Raw genomic sequence first — 19,038 nt, forward strand, 5'->3', positions numbered from 1 at the left:
ACTGCTCTTCCAGACTGGAAAGCTGAAGCAATACTTCACAGACCTGGAGGCCCTGGCCATGGTCACCGCTGCCTTCTGCCATGACATTGACCACAGAGGCACCAACAATCTCTACCAAATGAAGTGAGTCAGCGCTTACTGGCCCTCCTCTCTACCTCCTGCCTCCAGGATTGATTACCTAGATCTGAATGGGTCTCAGATAGACTCGCTTGCCAAGGAGAAGTCCCGCAGTCCACAACTTCCCACTTCCTCCTGCCCTTTGGATCTGGGTAAACTCCTGTGATAGACAGACTAATGACCCTCAAATATGTCCACACCCCAATGCCTGGAGCCTGGGAATATGTTGCCTTACATTCAAAAATACTTCATGCCTGTGATTAAGTTAAGGATGTTGAAATATAGGGATTATCTTGGGTTATCCAAGTGGGCCCCACATAGTCAGAAGGGTCCTTATAAGAGGGAGGTGGTGGGGATGTCAGAGAGGACAGAAGATGCTACACTGTTGGCTTGGATGATGGAGGATGGGCCACAAGCCAAGGAATGTAGGGGGCCTCTAGAAGCTAGAAAAGGCAAGGAAACAGATTTTCCTCTAGAGTCTCCAGAAGGGAAGCAGCTCTGCAGACCCATTGTAGACTTCTGAACTCCAGAGCTGTAAGATAATAAAATTTTATTGTTTTAAGCCATTCAGTTTGTGGTAATGTGTCAGAGCAACAACAGGAATCTAATATATTAAACTTCTTCACTCTCCTCCTTCCCTTCCTACCTGTTGAATTAATTCAAGCCAAGATGTTAGTAACTGAGAACGGTTCATTTATTCACCTTGGGTTTATAATGCTCCTAACACCAGTGTGGTAGGCCCTAGGCTAGGCAAAGGAGGTACCACGGTGAGCAAACCAGACGCAGTCCCCGTCCTCACATAGCTTATATTCTAGATAGTCTCTGAAGCAGAGTCCTTGAACCATGTTCTGGGGGACCCTCGTGACCACCTTGTGGGCTGGGCAGAGCAGGGACGAGTGTGATACCCATATTATAAATGAGGAAACTGAGGCTCTTCCCAGGGCCCACAGACTGTAAGTCATTAACAAGCCCTAGAACATGCTTCTCTGAGTCTTCTCAGTTCTTGCCTGCTGCTCCAAGTTTGGAGATTGTGTTTACATTTTACCTCGTGGGAAGCTAAGTACTGATCTCAGTGCTTGGTGCGTAAAAAGGGCTCAACAAATATTTATTGAATAAAGACATGAATAAATATATTGCTTGTGGGAATTCAGTGGCTTCCCCTAAGGATCAGGTATGAAGGATCTGGGGCTTTGTGTTGTTCAAAGTACGGCCCAGTGCCAATGTCCATGGAAGGGCACTGGGCCAATAAGTTTCTAAAATTGCATGTGGCATTGTGTTTGTGTCTTTTTCTGGGGATGAGGGTCCACACTTCTAGGGAGTCCACGACCTCAAAGAGGCCCAGAGTCGGTTGTGGAGAAAACTAAAGCCTGAGGGTCAGGACACCTGCTATCTAGTCCTATTTCCCACTGTCCTACTGTGTGTCAAATCCCTTCTTATTCCCGAACTTGAACCTCTCTGCCTGCAGAATTAGGAGGTGACAGGAATGGATGATGTCTTTAACCTTCACCTCAGCCATTTCATACTGATCCTCTCTCTCTGTGTCTCTCTCTTTCTCTCGCATTCAGATCCCAGAACCCACTGGCCAAGCTCCATGGGTCCTCCATCTTGGAAAGACACCACTTGGAGTTTGGCAAAACATTGCTGAGAGATGAGGTAGGATGAGGGCCCTCTGCACTGGCTTTGGGGCCTGAGAAGGAGCCCCCATCTCACAAGACGCCTGAGTGTGGCCAGGCATTGGCCTGGGCTGCCTCTCCCATCACCTGGGGCGACCATCAGTAGTTGGGCAACTTTACTGCCAACGTCACTTTTTATATCTCTCCTATGGTTTTCTCTTTAGAGCTTGAATATCTTTCAAAACCTCAATCGCAGGCAGCATGAGCATGCAATCCACATGATGGACATCGCGATCATTGCTACAGACCTCGCCTTGTATTTCAAGTTGGTGTTTCTTCTTCCTTTTAAAAATAACAATGATTAGGGAATTCCCTGGCAATCCAGTTGTTAAGACTGCCATGGGCCCGGGTTCCATCCCTGGTCGGGGAACTAAGATCCCACAAGCCACCCAGCGTGGCCAAAAAAAAGAATAGCAATGATTATAATAATAATGAACGCCACAGTTCTAATTGATTTAGTATATGCTCTGTGCCAGGCACCATACTTGTGATATGGACACATCGACTCTCACTACAGCTCTATGAGTTAGATATTTTTACCCCCATTATACAGATGGGGAAACTGAGATCCAGGGGAATATTAGCTAAGATCAGATAACAAATCCATAGTAGAGTCTGAGTTAGAACCGAGGTCTTCACACCCAGGCGTTGGTTCTTTTCACCTTTTTTTTTTTTTTTTAATTACGTTGTTTTAATTAGCCTCTGTCTGAAACAGCCAACATTAGAAGGCCAGGGGTTGCCTTATCCTAAGATGTGCTCCTTTAACAAACTGGTGTGTTTTGTAGGAAGAGGACGATGTTCCAAAAGATCGTGGATCAGTCTAAGACATATGAGACTCAACAGGAGTGGACGCAGTACATGATGCTGGATCAGACACGGAAGGAAATCGTTATGTGAGTTGAGACAGGGCTTAAACCCTGATCCCCTTAAGCCCGGGGTCATAAGGCAAAATTCTGCACTGACAGGCCTTGCTGCCTTCAAGAGAGTCCTGGGACACTTTCCATTATGGAGGCCTCTGACATATGAAACAAAGAAGTTATGCCAAAACAGCATTGCAGAAATTATATGTTTAATCTTTATTCTAACACAAAAATACAAGACAGTATACTATCATTTTACTTCTTTGTATACAAAAAGTACACTATCTGAAGTATTTCTATCCTAAAATGCAGAATTTTTGTGGTAAAGTGATGTAACTTGAAAGTTTTTGGTAAAACATAGAGCATTATACCAATTATGGTTTGAGTGATAGCTAAATGTCACTCAAAATCTGTAGGCTTAATTTCTTAAGTGTTCTTTTATACATGGCAATGGCCTGCAAAACAGCTGTGCAATTCACAAATTAGTTCCATGATTTGTGTGATATTTAGTGCCTTGCTGGCATGAGGTCTGGTAATGGGATGCAACTTTAAGTTTTCTGGTGAATGTCTTCTTTTAGTTTCTCTCAGTGTGCTTCCATGATTCACTTCAATTGATGATGAGGTGAGAAGTGTAAATCTGAGGCTTTTCTTGAATATGTGGCCCAAGCCAATGGGTCCCCTGGCTCCCCTGTGACAGGTCCTGGGTGTTGATGTCAAAGGAAACAAGTCCTGACCCAGTACCCAAAGAGGTGTTGTTAGTTTATCCCCAGATGCTTCTGTGGAGATGAGGTTTAATTCAGTCACAAATGTCACAAGTCCCTGCAACAGAGAAGGGGCAGCTGCTGGGACAGGCTCAGGGAAGACTAGGCAAGTGACCAGTTGTCCTTCCCTCAGCTTTGAAGTTGTCCAAGCAGGCCTCCCCAAAGGTCCTCCCATCCTGGGGAGCAGTGTGACCTGCACCACTGAACAAGGAGGCACACACTGGCTACAGCTGCTCCCGGGCAAACCAGGAGCTGCCCTGCTGGACATTTCAAAATGGTGCTGCAGAAGAACTGAATGACTGGAAAGAACACCAAGTTCTTGGACAGGGGGTCTTATTATTAGAAAAGCCGTCTATTCTCCCTATTTACTTATTCATTTAAAGTGATTCCAAGGAAAATATCGACTTTATTTTGGGGAGAATTAGGAAGCCAATTCCAAAATCCTTATGAGAAATAAGTATGCAAAAAGAGCCAGAAAATTCTGAGAGAGAAAGGAAATAATAGGAACCAGCAGAACTGAAGGCAGTTCAATCCTAGGCATGAGAAGGACAGATCAATGAACAGACTCAAAAGACAATGCCTATGCTAAAAGTGGATTTTCTGCCAGTGGAGAAAGGGATAATTTCATAAATGGTGTTGGGACCATGAGGTGGTCTGACTGTTTTTTTCCAAGACCAGCAAGCAATTCTCCAGTTCTCAGTGAGCACTGACTGGTTCTCCTACAAATTTCACTCAATTCTCACACTATCTACCCAGAGATAGTGTCAGACCCCACTTACTAAGGACTCAGCCCCACGAGACTGGCTTCCTTTCAGACACCAATGGCAAGTCCATGTTGCCTGTGCTTCTGATTGACTAGCTATAAATTGGATGTTCCCATGAACCCCTCCTTGGGTTCGATTAATTTGTTAGAGTGGGTCACAGAACTCAGAGAAATGTTTACTTACATTACCAGTTTATTATAAAGGTTATTATAAAGAATACAGAAGAACAGCCAAACAGGTACATAGGGTAAGGCCAGAAGGGTCCTGAATGCAGGGGCTTCCATCCCCATGGAACTGGGGTGTATTCACCAACCCTGAAGCTTATTAGATCTCATTGTTCAAGAGTTTTTATAAAACTTAATCTGCAGCACCTCTTTCCAAGAGTCCCTTTCCAAGAGTCCAGCAGGTGGGGGTGAAAGTTCCATCCCTCTATTCACTTGATCTTTCTGGTGACCAGCCCTACCCGAACCCACCTAGGGACCCTACCCTAAGTTGCCCTGTATCACCTCATTAGCATAAATCCAAAGGAGGCTTCTTGGGAAGGATAAGACACTCCTATCACTCAGGAAATTTCAAGAGTTTTAGGAGCTCTGTGTGAGGAACCAGGGACAAAAACCAAATATATTTCATATTCTACCATATATTTCATATTCTACCACAGAGGTAAATCCCTATTTCACTCCTATAGCAAATAAATTCCAGATGAACCAAGGATTTTAAAATAATGAGAAAACAAACTAAAAATACAGAAAGAGGAAAAAAGCATGGGAGAATTAAAAAGAGTAAGTTTTTCTAAGTGTGACATAAAATTCAAGTCATGAATAGATCGATAAATTTGACTACATAAAAATTAGAGATTTCTGCACAACACACACAAGAACACATAGCTAAAGTCAGAATGCAAATGATACACTGGGGGAAAATATGTGCAACACTTCTGACAGAAAAAGAGCTAATTTCCTTAGTAGTGTTAATACAATTCAAGAAAAAGCCTAATCCCACAGAAAAAAGAGCAAATGGCATGAATAGATATATCCCAGAAAAGGAATTACAGTGGGATGTAAACATATGAATAGATGATGACCTTACCCATAGTGAGAGAAATGCAAAATAAAAGTACCTCGAGATATAATTGTTCATCCCTCTTACTGGCAAAGATTAAATGTTTGCTAACACATGGTGTTGGGCAGAGTGAGGGGCAACAGGCAATCCTATTCACTGTGGTGGGAATGTAAATAGGTGCAGTTTTTTTGTTTTGTGTGTGTGTGTGTGTGTGTGTGTTTTAAAGTTTGCTTATCTTTGTTTTGGTTGTGCCAAACGGCTTGCGGGATCTTAGTTCCCCGACCAGGGATTGAACCCGGGCCATGGCAGTGAGAACGCTGAGTCCTAACCACTGGACCACCAGGGAACTCCCCAATAGGTACAGTTTTACGGAGGGCAATGCCTATCAAAATTGTAACCAGCCATACTCTTTGCCCCAGCAATCCCACATCTAGGATTTACCCTCCAGATTTTCTCCCACATGTGCTTCAAGGAGTATGCACAAAGTTATTCATTGTAGCATTATTTGTAATCACAAAAAATATTGAAAAAACCTTAAATAACCATCATGGGGGACCAGGTTAAATACATTATGGTATTTTCACACAACGCAATGTCATGCAGACTTTACAAAGAAATGATATTAAGTGTTTCAAAAAATTTTGAAAAGCCAGAGGCAGGACTTCTTCAGTCATTGCAAAAGCCAAGGTAGTCTTAAGCGGAAGTCTTCACTGAGCACACATACCCCTCCCAAAGCCTTCCAAGACAAATATAGGCTTGGATGGCCTCAAGGGAATCAGTGTTCTCTCTCTTCACATTATCTTCTGGAGAAAGCACAGTAGGTGAGGCATGGTCAGTTCCTCACTCTCCTCCCACGTTACAAAATAAAGGCAAACTCGCCCTTTTTTGAAGTCTATGGTGCAAAGACCTCTGGGGCATCAAACAGAGGGACAATAAATACTGGTGTCCTCAAAGCTTCTTTTAATCATGGCATTATAAACCCAAGGGAGGGCTTCTGATAGATAAATTTGGAAGAATTTAAAGAATGGAATGACATTATGACAAAACTCCTTCCATTCCCAGGGTTTCTAATTATTGCATCTAATTAGTCTTGCAATAAGAAGTATTCATTCATTAACTGATTTTTTTTTCTTTTTGGCTGCACCACGCGACTTGTGGGATCTTATCCCCGACCGGGGATTGAACCCGTGTCCTCAGCAGTGAAAGCACAGAGTCCTAACCACTGAACCGCCAGGGAATTCCCAATTTGTTAACTGATTTTTAAAAAATAGTCCCATCCTATCTCATCAATAGATGAATTTCCAAAAATATTTGAGTGTTTAATACTTTCTAAAAGTAGGTAATATATTTTATTGCACTGGTTAAGTGTGTAATAATAATAATAACTCAATCCAAAAGAAAAGTTTTCAACACTTGGAGACCTATGGTCAAAGACAGCATTTTTTAGTTATATAATTTCAACTAATGGACGTATTTGGTTGCAAATAAGTATGAAAGGGTAATCAATACATTTCATATATATATATTTTTGAATGTCTATCTGTGACATGTATACAGTTATACACATATATACATACATACACACACACACATACACACAAAACATTAGGATCAAAATCTGTGGGGGAAGTCAACTGGAAATACAAGTTTATGAAGTAAAGGAAGAATGCAAAATTCCAGACTTTTCTTTTTAATTGAAGTATAGTTGATGTACAGTATTAATATGTTACAGGTGTACAATATGGTGGTTCACAATTTTTAAAGGTTATACTCCATTTCTAGTTATTATAAAATATTGGCTATATTCCCTGTGTTGTACAATATATCCTGTAGCTTATTTTTTTTTAATAGTTTTTTTTTAACGTTGTTTGTATTTTAAATGGGAATTATTTATTTATTTATTTATTTATTTATTTATTTATTTATTTATTTATGGCTGTGTTGGGTCTTCATTTCTGTGCGAGGGCTTTCTCTAGTTGCGGCAAGTGGGGGCCCCTCTTCATCGCGGTGCGCGGGGCTCTCACTATCGTGGCCTCTCTGCTTATTTTTTACATAGTAGTTTGTACCTCTTAATTCCCTACCTTTATATTGCCTCTCCCCACTTCCCTCTCCCTACTGGTAACCACTATATCTCCAGCTTGTTCTTCATATCTGTGAGTCTGCTTCTTTTTTTATCACATTCACTAGTTTGTTGTTTTTTTTAGATTCCACGTTTAAGTGACATCATACAGTATTTGCCTTTCTCTGACTGATTTCACTTAGCATAATACTGTCCATCTATGTTGCTGCACATGGCAAAATTTCTTCATTTTATGGCTGAGTAATATTCTCTTGTATATCATACCACATCTTCTTTATCCATTCATCTGTCGACAGACACCTAGGTTGCTTCAATACCTTGGCAATTGTAAATAATGCTGCTATGAATATTGGGGTGCATGTATCTTTTCGAATTAGTGTTTTTGTTTTTTTTGAATATATACCCAGGAGTGGAATTGCTGGGTCATATGGTAGTTCTATTTTTAGTTTTTTGAGAAACTTTCATACTGTTTTCCACAGGGGCTGCACCAATTTACATTCCCACCAACAGTGTACGAGAGTTCCCTTTTCTCCACACCCTCTCCAGCATTTATTATTTGTGTTTTGTTTTGTTTTGTTTTTTGATGATAGCCATTCTGACAGGTGTGAGGTGATATCTCATTGTGGTTTTGATTTGCAGTTCCCTGATGATTAGTGATGTTGAGCAGCCTTCCATGTGCCTATTGGCCATCGGCATTTCCTCTTTGGAAAAATGTCTATTCAGTTCTTCTGCCCATTTTTTAATCAGGATGTTTTGTTTTGTTTTGTTTTGTTTAGGTTGTTTATTTTTTTGATGTTGAATTGTATGAGCTGTTTTACATTTTTGGATATTAACCCCTTATTGGTCATATCGATTGCAAATATTTTCTCCCATTCTATAGGTTGTCTTTTTGGTTTGTCAACAGTTTCCTTTGCTGCTGTGAAAAAGCTTTTAAGTTTAATTAGGTTCCATTTGTTGATTTATTTATTTTTAATATATATATTTTAAATTTTATTTATTTTATTTATTTTTGGCTGCATTGGGTCTTTGCTGCTGTGCGCGGGCCCCCTCCCGCTGCGGAGAGTGGGGGCCACTCCTCGCCACAATGCCTGGGCCTCTCACTGTGGTGGCCTCTCCCGTTGCGGAGCACGGGCTCCAGAGCGCAGGCTCAGTAGCTGTGACACATGGGCTCAGCAGCTGTGGCTGACGGGCTCCAGAGCGCAGGCTCAGCAGCTGTGGCGCTCAGGCCCAGCTGCTCCTGGCATGTGGGATCCTCCCGGACCAGGGCTCGAACCCGTGTCCCCTGCATTGGCAGGCGATTCCCAACCACTGCGCCACAAGGGAAGCCCCATTTGTTTATTTTTTGCTTTTATTTCCTTTGCTTTAGAAGACCAATCCAAAAAAAAAAAAAAAAATACTGCTACAATTTATGTCAAAGGGTGTTCTGCCTATATTTTCCTCTAGGAGTTTTATGGTTTCTGATCCTACATTTCAGTCTTTAAAATTCCAGACTCTTAAAGAAAAGCTTGTCTCTTTGTTTTTAAATGGGTGATGTGCTGATGGTTAATATGAAAATGCTATGCTATTTAGATTCCTTTATACTTAAAGAATGATGTAATCATTATTTTTTTAATTTATTTATTTCACTTATTTATTTTTGGCTGCGTTGCGTCTTCGTTGCTGTGCGTGGGCTTTCTCTAGTTGCTGCGAGCAGGGGCCACTCTCCATTGCGGTGCGCGGGCTTCTCATTGCGGTGACTTCTCTTGTTGAGGAGCACAGGCCGTAGGCGCGTGGGCTTCAGTAGTTGTGGCTCGTGGGCTCTAGAGCGCAGGCTCAGTAGCTGTGGCGCACGCGCTTCGTTGCTCCACGGCATATGGGATCTTCCCGGACCAGGGCTCGAACCCGTGTCCCCTGCATTGGCAGGCGGATTCTTAACCACCGCGCCACCAGGGAAGCCCTGATGTAATCATTTTAATAGCAAGATGTCAACTTAAAAATGTACAAGAAGGTAAACATTTTTCAGAATTCTTCAGCTAGGCACTCAGTGAAAAAGATCTATAAAGATCTATAAAGAGGATCTATATAGATCTATTCTTTGAATCTTTATAGATTGAAGATCTATAAAGCAGGGTTCTCAATCTTAACACTATTGACATTTGGGGACAACAACTCTGTAATAGGGGCTATTCTGTGCATTTTAAGATTTCACTTAATAGATGAAACCCCTGGTTTCTGCTCACTACATGCCAGTAGCAGCCCCTCCTCTCCAGTTGTGACAAGCAAAAATATCTCCAGACACTGCCAAATATCCCCGGGGGCAAAAACTGCACCCGGTTGAAAACCACTGCTGTAAAGCAGTCTTGGAGTTGGTCCATCGATTAGGAGATTAGACACATAATTAGAGCTGCTTCATACCTGGGTACATTGTACCTGTTACACACTTGTGGCTTTGGCACCAGAGAGTCTGGCTTCAAGTCTCAGCTCTCTCACTTTTTGTTGTTTGACCTTGAGTAGTTTACTTCACCTCTCCGTGCCTCAGTTTTCTCATCTGCTCAAAGAGGATACTGGTAGTACCTACCTTATGGATTATCACAGGGGCTGAGCTGAGACACGTTCAGTTCTGTGCAGCGTTGCTCACGGCAGGTACGGTGTTAGGCTTTTCCTGTGCTATAAAGAGATATATGTATTTGGTCTTTGTCCCCATTTCCCGACACAGAGCTCTAAAACCCTTGATAGCAGTAAGAGTCATAGGCTTGGCAGGAGTGTCTTTTGTTCTAATGAAGCAACTCTTGGTGGGACCCCAGAGGGCTTCAGGGTAGGGGCTGATCACCAGAAAGATGAAGCCTTGATTAGAAGCTTGGAACTTTCAGCCCCAGCCCAACCTCTGGGGAGGGGAAAGGACTGGAGACTAAATTAGTTACCAATGGCCAGTGATTTAATAAATCATGCTTATGTGGTAAAAGTGCCATTAAAAACCTCTAAGCAACAGAGTTCAAAGAGCTACTAGGTCAGTGAACACATCTACGTGCTGGGAGGGTGACATGTCTGAAAAGGGCATGGAAGCTCTGTAGGCACCCCCGACCCCATACCTTCTCCTATGCATCTCTTCCACTTGGCTATTCCTGAGTTATATCCTGTATAATAAGAGTTTTCCGAAGTTTTATGAGCTGTCCTAGCAAATTTTTGAATCTGGGGGCTGTGGGAACCCCCTGACTCTGTAGTCAAGTCAGAAGTGTGGGTAACCTGGGAACCTGATACTTGCAGCTGACTTGTGAGGCGAGGGTAGCCTTGAGGGACTAAGCTCTCAAACCTGTGAAGTCCGACGCTAGTGTCAGAAGTGAATTGTATTGGGACTTCCCTGGTGGTCCAGTGGCTAAGACTCCATGCTCCCAATGCAGGGGGCCCAGGTTCGATCCCTGGTCAGAGAAGTAGATCCCACATGCCGCAACTAAGAGTTCGCATGCCGCAGCTAAAAGATCCCACACGCTGCAACTAAGACCCGGAGCAGCCAAATAAATTAATTAAAAAAAAAAAAAGAAGAAGAAATGAATTGTATTGAATTGAATTGAATCGAATCAGAGGACACCTAGCTGGTGACAGAATTGGTTGTTGTGAGGAAAAAACCCAACACCCCCCTCCTGTGCTCTGATTATCTTGGAGTACTCACCTCAGCCCTTGCGGCATCGTAAGCCCATTGACTTTTGTGAGTCTCCTGCATCGCTATCTCTTGGGTCACCCCACTTTAGTGTGTTTACTGTAGGACCAAGATGTTACAGTAGCTCCAGAATAGGGGTGTGACTTCCACTCGTCATTAAACCCTTTACGTCTCCACCTAATTGCAGGTCTCACACTGGATAGTCTGACCAAACCATACACTGGAAGGTTTCTGTGCATGGATTAGAGATCCTCTAGTGGTAGAATGTGAGGCCTGCCACCTGCCACGATCTCAGAATGGTGATTACATTTTGAAATGGTTGGGGAAAAAAAAAAATCAAAAGAATAATATTTCCTAACAAATAAAAATGATAAGAAGTCAAATTTTAGTACCCATAAATAAAATGGTATTCTTGTATGGAGGGCCACACTATGACTTTTGTGGGTCATAGGCACTTCTGCCTTCATGGCTTCTTCCTCCATTTAAATAAGTAAATAAAAATCATATTTTATGACTCTGTTGGTATAAAGACAAATATAATCCAGCTGAAGTCATTCATTATTCATAAATTTACTATTACTATATTCTTTTTTTTAAAAGAAATTAAGATTTAAATGTTTTCATGGGCCCCTAAAAGTATCCTGAACCCTAGGTACTGCCTAAGAGATAAGTGACCCTGTCTTTTTTTTTTTTTTTACTGAGCAGCCCATCCTCCCCTCCCCCATCCATCCTTCCATCCATTCATCCATCTAGGAATGAATATTAAGAATTTAGAAACAGCCCCTTGCCCTCTGACATGGCCCAAACTCTGTCTCTGGACTGTTTCTCCCAGGGCCACTCTCACCTTTTGAGATGGACCGCATTCCATCTATGGAATGTGTACCTCTCTAAATAAATCCACTTCTTATCTATCACTTGGTCTCCCACTGAATTCTTTCTGCCACAAGACATAAAGAACCTGAGCTTCAGTAAGTCCTGACACCAGGAACTAAGGCCCCCACCCAGGCGAAGGATGGAATGATGATGTGGACCCTCCTGACTTAACTAAAGCTTGGTCTCTGCCTACCTTCGCCCCGATTCTATGCTGAATTCTCCTCTGCTTAAGCCTTCTCGTGTACCCTTAGTTTACGCATGCACCCTTAGTTTAAAACTTCCCCAATTTTGCAGTTGGGGGAGACACTACTTTGGGAAAAGATCCCTGGTGTTCTCCTTACTTGCTGCAAGTAATAAATCCTTCCTTCTCCCCCACATCCCCCTTCCAGAAAAAGAATTTAGAAACATTGTTTGCGCTTGAATCCAAAAGGCAACCACTGTGCTAAATACACACTTCTAATATACACCCGCAAATAATGAAATAGTGGCCAAGATTCTCAAAATCCTAAATCACTCTCTTCAAGCAGCTGTAGTCAAGCAGCAATTAAGGGCCACTTTAAACCCAATGAGCTCATCGCAGCTCCAACCTCAGCTGCTATCTGACGTTAGGCACTGTGTTCAAGAGAGTGGAGCTTTGGGAAGGATTGGACGGAAAGTATGAAAACCACAAAGACACCGAAAACACTGCAAACCAAAACTCATAAATCCCCAACAATGTGGGGCTAATGGATTAAGAGCTGTTTCAATGGTAAATGCCTCCAGGGCGGCACTCCTAAATCCTAAATCCTCAGAATCTATCTGGGGTCTGGCATGCAGTAAGCACTCAGCAAAGTGTGCTTGGTGAGTTAACAACCTCCAACCTCTCTCAAGCCCTGGGCCAAGCAGCTCAGCCCTCACAGGTCACATACCCAGTCACCTTTCCGGTGACTGGATGCCAGGCGCCAACTGACCTTGTCTTGACTTATCTATGGCTGCTTTCACATCGCAATGATGGAACTGAGTAGCTGCTATTGAGCCTACATGCTCTGCAAAACCTAAAATATTTACTATCTGGCCCTTTACAGAAAAAGTTCGCCAGCTCCTGGTTTAGCGTTTTACAAATGAAAAAAGTGAGGCCCAGAGGGACAAAGTGACTTACCTAGTGTCACACGGGCATTCGTGGAACATCAAGGACTGGAATCCAAGTCAACCCACCCCTCTCCCGGACACCCACAGATTTCTCAGGCTCCCTTCAAACTTTCCCCGCAGGCTACAGCCTCCAGGCCAGGTGTAATTCCAGGAAGAATCTGAATGCCTCGCAAGGGTGGCTGGGATGCTTTCAGGGGTCAGCCAAGGGTCAGGGAGAAGCGCCGCTGAGCATCCCAGCTGAGTGGAAGGAACGTTTGCTTTGGGCCAGGTGAGCGGGAGCCCATCCTGGTGATTGTGATGAAAGTGATAATGATGAAGATGAGGACCATGGGGCACTTATAAAATCATCTTATGTGATGGTCACAGTAACCCCTAGGACAGATAAATTGCATTGAACCCTGTGAAACTGCTGACTTAACGAGTTTTTGACCCACAAAATCAGAATTTTCATATGATCCAACCTAATATGCTTATCTCCTTTCACCAAAGAACAGAGAAAGACTCAAAGACATTATGTCACTTGCCCTAGATATGGCAAGTAAGGACAAGAGTGAGGATCTAATTGCTCTAATTCCAAAGCCTTGTACAGAGTTTTATACTGTTCTCCCATTCAACTCCACCCCCTCCTCTTGATGACTCTCACCTACCTTGGGGCTAAGGTTCAAATTTCTCAGCAAGTCTTCATGACTTACTCTTGCTCTCTTCTGCATAATAACCCTGTTGTCCTTTACTCTCTTTCATCCTAAAATCTTCCTCTTCCTCACTTTGCACGTCTAATCTATCCCCAAACCCTGTTGAGTTTACTTCTTAAATGCCTTGTCTATCTGGACACTTTCTTTTATTGCCACGTCCATCTCTTGTCTGGATCCTGAAATGGTTTCCAAACTGGGCTCCCGGCTGGCATTTCTGTGCCCTCCGTACCGAAGCCACTTTGTTCTCTGTAAAATGCAAATGTGACCCCTTCCACTCTTCAGTGGCTTTTCCTGTTGCTCTTAGCATAAAGATGTCCCCTCACCACGGCCTGGGTTCTGTGGGTCTGCCCTGCTCATCTCTTGGGTCCCCTCTCACCCCCTCTGCCACCTGCTCCCTGAGCTCTTCCTCCCTTCCAGCTCTTTGAGTGCGCCAGGCTTCCTTCCACCAGGGTCTTTGCACTAGATGTTCTCTCTGCCTGGAATGCGTTTCCCCACTGCCTTTGTCACCAAGTTCACTGCTATACTTCCAGCAGATATCAGCTCCAGGGCCACTTCCTCAGGGAAGCCCTCCCTGACCTCCCAGACTTAGGTCAGTTTCTCCTGTTACATTATCTCCTAGAATAGAACTCCTTTCCTTCAGAGTATTCGGTTGTTTACACATTTACACATATTTGTGAGATACATGTGTGACTCCCCAACACCAGCTCTCTGAGAGCAGGGATGCTGTGAACCAGCCCCTGCCTGACGTCTGACACGCATACACGTACAAGGATGGATAGATGAATGCTTCTTATGGTCACCTGCTGGATGGCCCTCTGCCCTGTGGCAATGCCGTGTACCCTCCACCACACCTCTGCCCACTATACCCTTTCTTCTCCCTCCCCCTGGAGAGCTCCTATGCACCCCTCAGGGCCCTACCTCTCTGTCACCTCTCCGAAGGCCCCCGCACCGAGCTAGTTGCTCTCACCTTTGGATTTTTATTTCTTTGTACCTTGTACTTCTTTCTGCCATCCGTCCTACTTAGCATATTGTGATAACAGTTTTTGTGTTTTTTTTCCCCTCTATGTTCCTTAAGTGACTATGAGCTCCCTGCAGGCCTCTCTGGATCCCTAATGCGTAGCATGGCATCTTGGCCTCGGAACACCTAAGGCAGTGGTGCTGAAGTGAATGTAATGCCTTGACTTTAGGGCACAAGGCTTTGGATTGGCTTTTCTGGTGTCCAGGTGTGTCCCCCATGCCCCCTTCCCCGCCACATCCCACGAACGTACCAAATCTCTAACTCTAAAACACTTAGTTGTTTCCCTAATTGCTGGGAGTGATTTTCACATGATTTCTCCAGCCAAGGAAAGTAAACCTCCAGTGCTCTCCTGAAGCCACACCTGTGGGCTTAAAATGTAGACACTGACGGGTAGCAGGGAACCAGTGACTCCTGGATTCACAGCCAAGCATTCATTTGCTTAATGTGTTTGATGGTAAACGTAGCGCGTCTACAACACAACATGAAGCATCAGGCATGTGTTCTGAAGTTCTTACAAAGTATAAAGGTGTTTCTAAGAGATGTATGCATTCCTGAAAACTTACTTACTTAAAGATGTCTATGAGTTTTTGAGGGTTTACTTAATCAAAGATAGTTAAACCTGTTAATATTTCATAACTCTTCAGGCCTCCCAGACCAGCTTACGTAACCTATGCCAGATACAGCTGGTAAATTGTAAAATCATCCAAGCCACTAGTTAGGTTCAGAGCCCCAACCTTCTCCAACTATTCCCTCCCCAGCCCATGCCCATCCTCTCACCAAGTCGGGTTGACTCTACCACGTGAGCTTGACCCCATGCTCTTCCAGCCCGCGGGTATTGCTGCAGGTCAGGCCCTCCTGCCATCCTGCCTGCATTGCTGCAGCGTCTGTCTTCCTTCCTTCCTCCCTCCCTTCCTCCCTCTCCTGTCTGCTTCATCCTACAGGTGCTGCCAAGCAGCTCTGATGAGGTCATGACCTGGCCCTGAACCTTCAAAAGCTCTTTCTGCTTATTGGATACACCTACACTCCCCAGCATGGAATTAAGGCCCATAGTACATGGCCCAGGATTCCCATCCCAGACGCTCATGCCACTACACCCTGATTCTGAAACACATTCTCAAATTCCCCCTCTTTCTCCAATTCTTTTCCCATGTCCCCTCCCCTCTGTCTTATATCGTACCTACCTATGTAATAATACCTGTCTTATATTCCTATTATTGTGAAACTCCTTTAAGAATTTATCTCTTAGAGACTTCCCTGGCGGCGCAGTGGTTAAGAATCCACCTTCCAGTGGTTAAGAATCTGCCTGCCGGGCTTCCCTGGTGGCGCAGTGGTTGAGAATCTGCCTGCCAATGCAGGGGACACGGGTTCGAGCCCTGGTCTGGGAAGATCCCACATGCTGCGGAGAAACTAGGCCCGTGAGCCACAACTACTGAGCCTGCGCGTCTGGAGCTTCAACCCCTCAACAAGAGCGGCCACGATAGTGAGAGGCCCGCGCACCGCTATGAGGAGTGGCCCCTGCTTGCCGCAACTAGAGAAAGCTCTCGCACAGAAACGAAGACCCAACACAGCCAAAAATAAATAAATAAATAAGGCCAGGAAACCTCTTAAAAAAAAAACAAAACAAGAATCCGCCTGCCAATGCAGGGGAAACGGGTTTGAGCCCTGGTCCGGGAAGATCCCACATGCCGCGGAGCAACTAAGCCCGTGTACCACAAATACTGAGCCTGTGCTCTAGAGCCCGCGAGCCACAACAACTGAGGCCGTGTGCCACAACTACTGAAGCCCGTGTGCCTAGAGCCCGTGCTCTGCAACAAGTGAAGCCACCGCAATGAGAAGCCTGTGCACCGCAACGAAGAGTAGCCCCTACTCACCACAACTAGAGAAAGCCCACGCACAGCAACAAAGACCCAACACAGCCATAAATAAATAAATAAATAATAAAATAAATTTATTTTAAAAAAAAAGAATCCACCTGCCAGTGCAGGGGACACAGTTTCGAGCCCTGGTCTGGGAAGATCCCACATGCCACGGAGCAACTAAGCCTGTGTGCTCCAACTACTGAACCTGTGCTCTAGAGCCCGCAAACCACAACTACTGAGCCTGCGTGCCACAACTACTGAAGCCCGTGTGCCTAGTGCCTGTGCTCTGCAACAAGAGAAGCCACCGCAATGAGAAGCAGCAAAGATCCAATGCAGCCAAAAAAAAAAAAAAAAGAAATCCAAATCAAAATATTAAAAAAAAAAAGTTTATCTTTTAACCCTTTCTTTCTTTCCTCAATCCCTTCCACTACTTCTTAACGTAATGCTTCCTCACAATGACCAGGGTCGCCCTTCTCCCTGCATCATGCATTACTCAATGGGGCAAAAAGCGGTTCTTGGGAGAGGAGCAAAAAATCTTAGATATTACAATGGTCTGTGGCCCTCCAAACAGATATGCAGTATGTCTGTGTTATTAAAATTTCATGGTGCAGCGATTATAGAAAAAATGTCTAATAAAAAAGCTCTTTGACAGTGGAGCAGGGAGGATGATGAGAAAAAGGTTGAGAAACATTGTTCTATATTAGACAGGAGAGAAGGAACTCTGAGGATGTGATGAGATTTAAATGAAATTGATGTCTATAAAATGCCTAGAACAGTATGTGGCACATAATAGAAACCCAATATATGTTCCTGATCATCGCCAGTGTTTATTGTGCACATACTATATCCAGGCACCATGCTAAGATTTTTACACACATTATCTCATTTAATCTTGCACCCACTCCATGAGGGAAGTACCATTATTATTACAGACAGGAAACTGAGGCATAGAGAAGTTGGTTTAATTGCTCAATGTCAAACTCCTGGTAACTGACAGAGGCAGGATTTAAACCTCTATTTGATTTCAAAGCCTGACCTTCAGATGCAATGGGGAAGTGACCCCTCTTCTCACCATGGGATGAGGTCACCTACTAGTAGGGGCAGAGAAAGGAGAGCTAGATGGAATTAACCAGATATACAGCCATGACTGGCTCCAGACTGATGGATGGTGTGCTTATGTACAGGGCCATGATGATGACCGCCTGTGATCTCTCAGCCATCACCAAGCCTTGGGAGGTGCAGAGCAAGGTATGCACTCCTCCTGACCCGAGAGAAGGAACATCCCAGTACTGGTGACAGCAGCTAATGTGGCTTGGATTCTCCAGCTCCTGAGGCAGCCTGCCTTTGCTCCATCCTCCTCTGCCAAGACATGGCAATCACCTGAGGACCTCTCCCATGATGACATAAAGTGGGGTGGCAGGGCAGGAGTGGGGTTTATGTCTTTGCTGAGCTGGAAACCCATGTGGGATGGGAGCAGGGGTAGGAGGATTGGGGCTGGGGCTTGACTCCATGGCGGGTGTCTACCTGTTGCAGGTGGCTCTACTGGTTGCTGCCGAATTCTGGGAACAAGGTGACCTGGAGCGCACGGTGCTGCAACAGAATCCCATTGTGAGTAGAGAAGGGACTTCAGCCTGATATTGGGCATGTGATCTCATCCTGGTGGAGGGCAGTGACCTTGCCGTGATGGAGAGATGTGCCTCCTCACCCTTGACACAGGGATGTGTGACCTTACCACAGAGATGACCTTTCCTTAATGCAGTGGTTCTCAAAGTATGGTCCCTGGAGACCACCATCAACCTCGTTACTTGGGAACATATTACAGATGCAAATCCACAGACCCGCCCTGGACCTCCCTGAACAGAAACTCTGGGGGTGGGCCAGCAATGTGCTCTCTCCTAAAGTTTGAGGACCCTGCTTTAGGCTATGTGCTTTAAGCTTAGCACATTCAGCTAAGTAGTGATTGACAAGTGGACGCCAAAACTTAGATTTCCCTTTCAGTTCCAACAGTCTAGGAGTCCACCTCCTCTGGCTCTGTTCTAACAGCACAGACCACGCAACGGGATGACCTGGTCAAGCTGAGAACCTATCGACGTTGAAAGTAAACTTGGCTGGAAGTGTCAGCCGGCTCCCCACCAGACACAGGGAGACCAGTTAGAGGGTTTTTGTTCTGGAAGAATGTTTCATTGGTAGGGTGGGTCCCCTTGCTGCATCAGGCCAGGAGGACCCCGGGGCAGTTAACTCTTTCTCCCCCCGACAGCCCATGATGGACAGAAACAAGGCGGACGAACTCCCCAAGCTTCAGGTCGGCTTCATTGACTTCGTTTGCACCTTTGTCTACAAGGTAAGTCCTCTGCTTTCAAAGGCCCAACAAGATGTCTTTGATGAGCCCGGGATTCCCAAATGACATCAGGAATAAAAAACCCTGGCAAGTGACGAGTGATACTTTACAAAGCGCTTCTCACCTCCGATGGCATTTGGTCCTCAGGACAGCCGCATAGGAGCTTGTGTGACTGCATA

At 44.5% G+C, this 19,038-nt stretch overlaps 1 protein-coding gene across 1 annotated transcript in view; it reads left to right on the plus strand.

Moving 5' to 3' along the window:
* The window catches only part of PDE6A (phosphodiesterase 6A), a 65,960-nt gene that overhangs the window by 44,712 nt on the left and 2,210 nt on the right, over nt 1–19,038 (plus strand). The window contains exons 14-20 of the mRNA XM_082454351.1: nt 14–123; nt 1,683–1,770; nt 1,955–2,055; nt 2,576–2,683; nt 17,706–17,769; nt 18,055–18,129; nt 18,779–18,862. Coding sequence (XP_082310477.1) covers nt 14–123; nt 1,683–1,770; nt 1,955–2,055; nt 2,576–2,683; nt 17,706–17,769; nt 18,055–18,129; nt 18,779–18,862 — 630 coding nt within the window. The remainder of the gene's footprint in view (nt 1–13; nt 124–1,682; nt 1,771–1,954; nt 2,056–2,575; nt 2,684–17,705; nt 17,770–18,054; nt 18,130–18,778; nt 18,863–19,038) is intronic.

Source organism: Balaenoptera physalus (genome assembly GCF_965194825.1).
Source record: "Balaenoptera physalus genome assembly, chromosome: 3".
In the NCBI taxonomy this organism is placed as follows: Eukaryota; Metazoa; Chordata; class Mammalia; order Artiodactyla; family Balaenopteridae; genus Balaenoptera; species Balaenoptera physalus.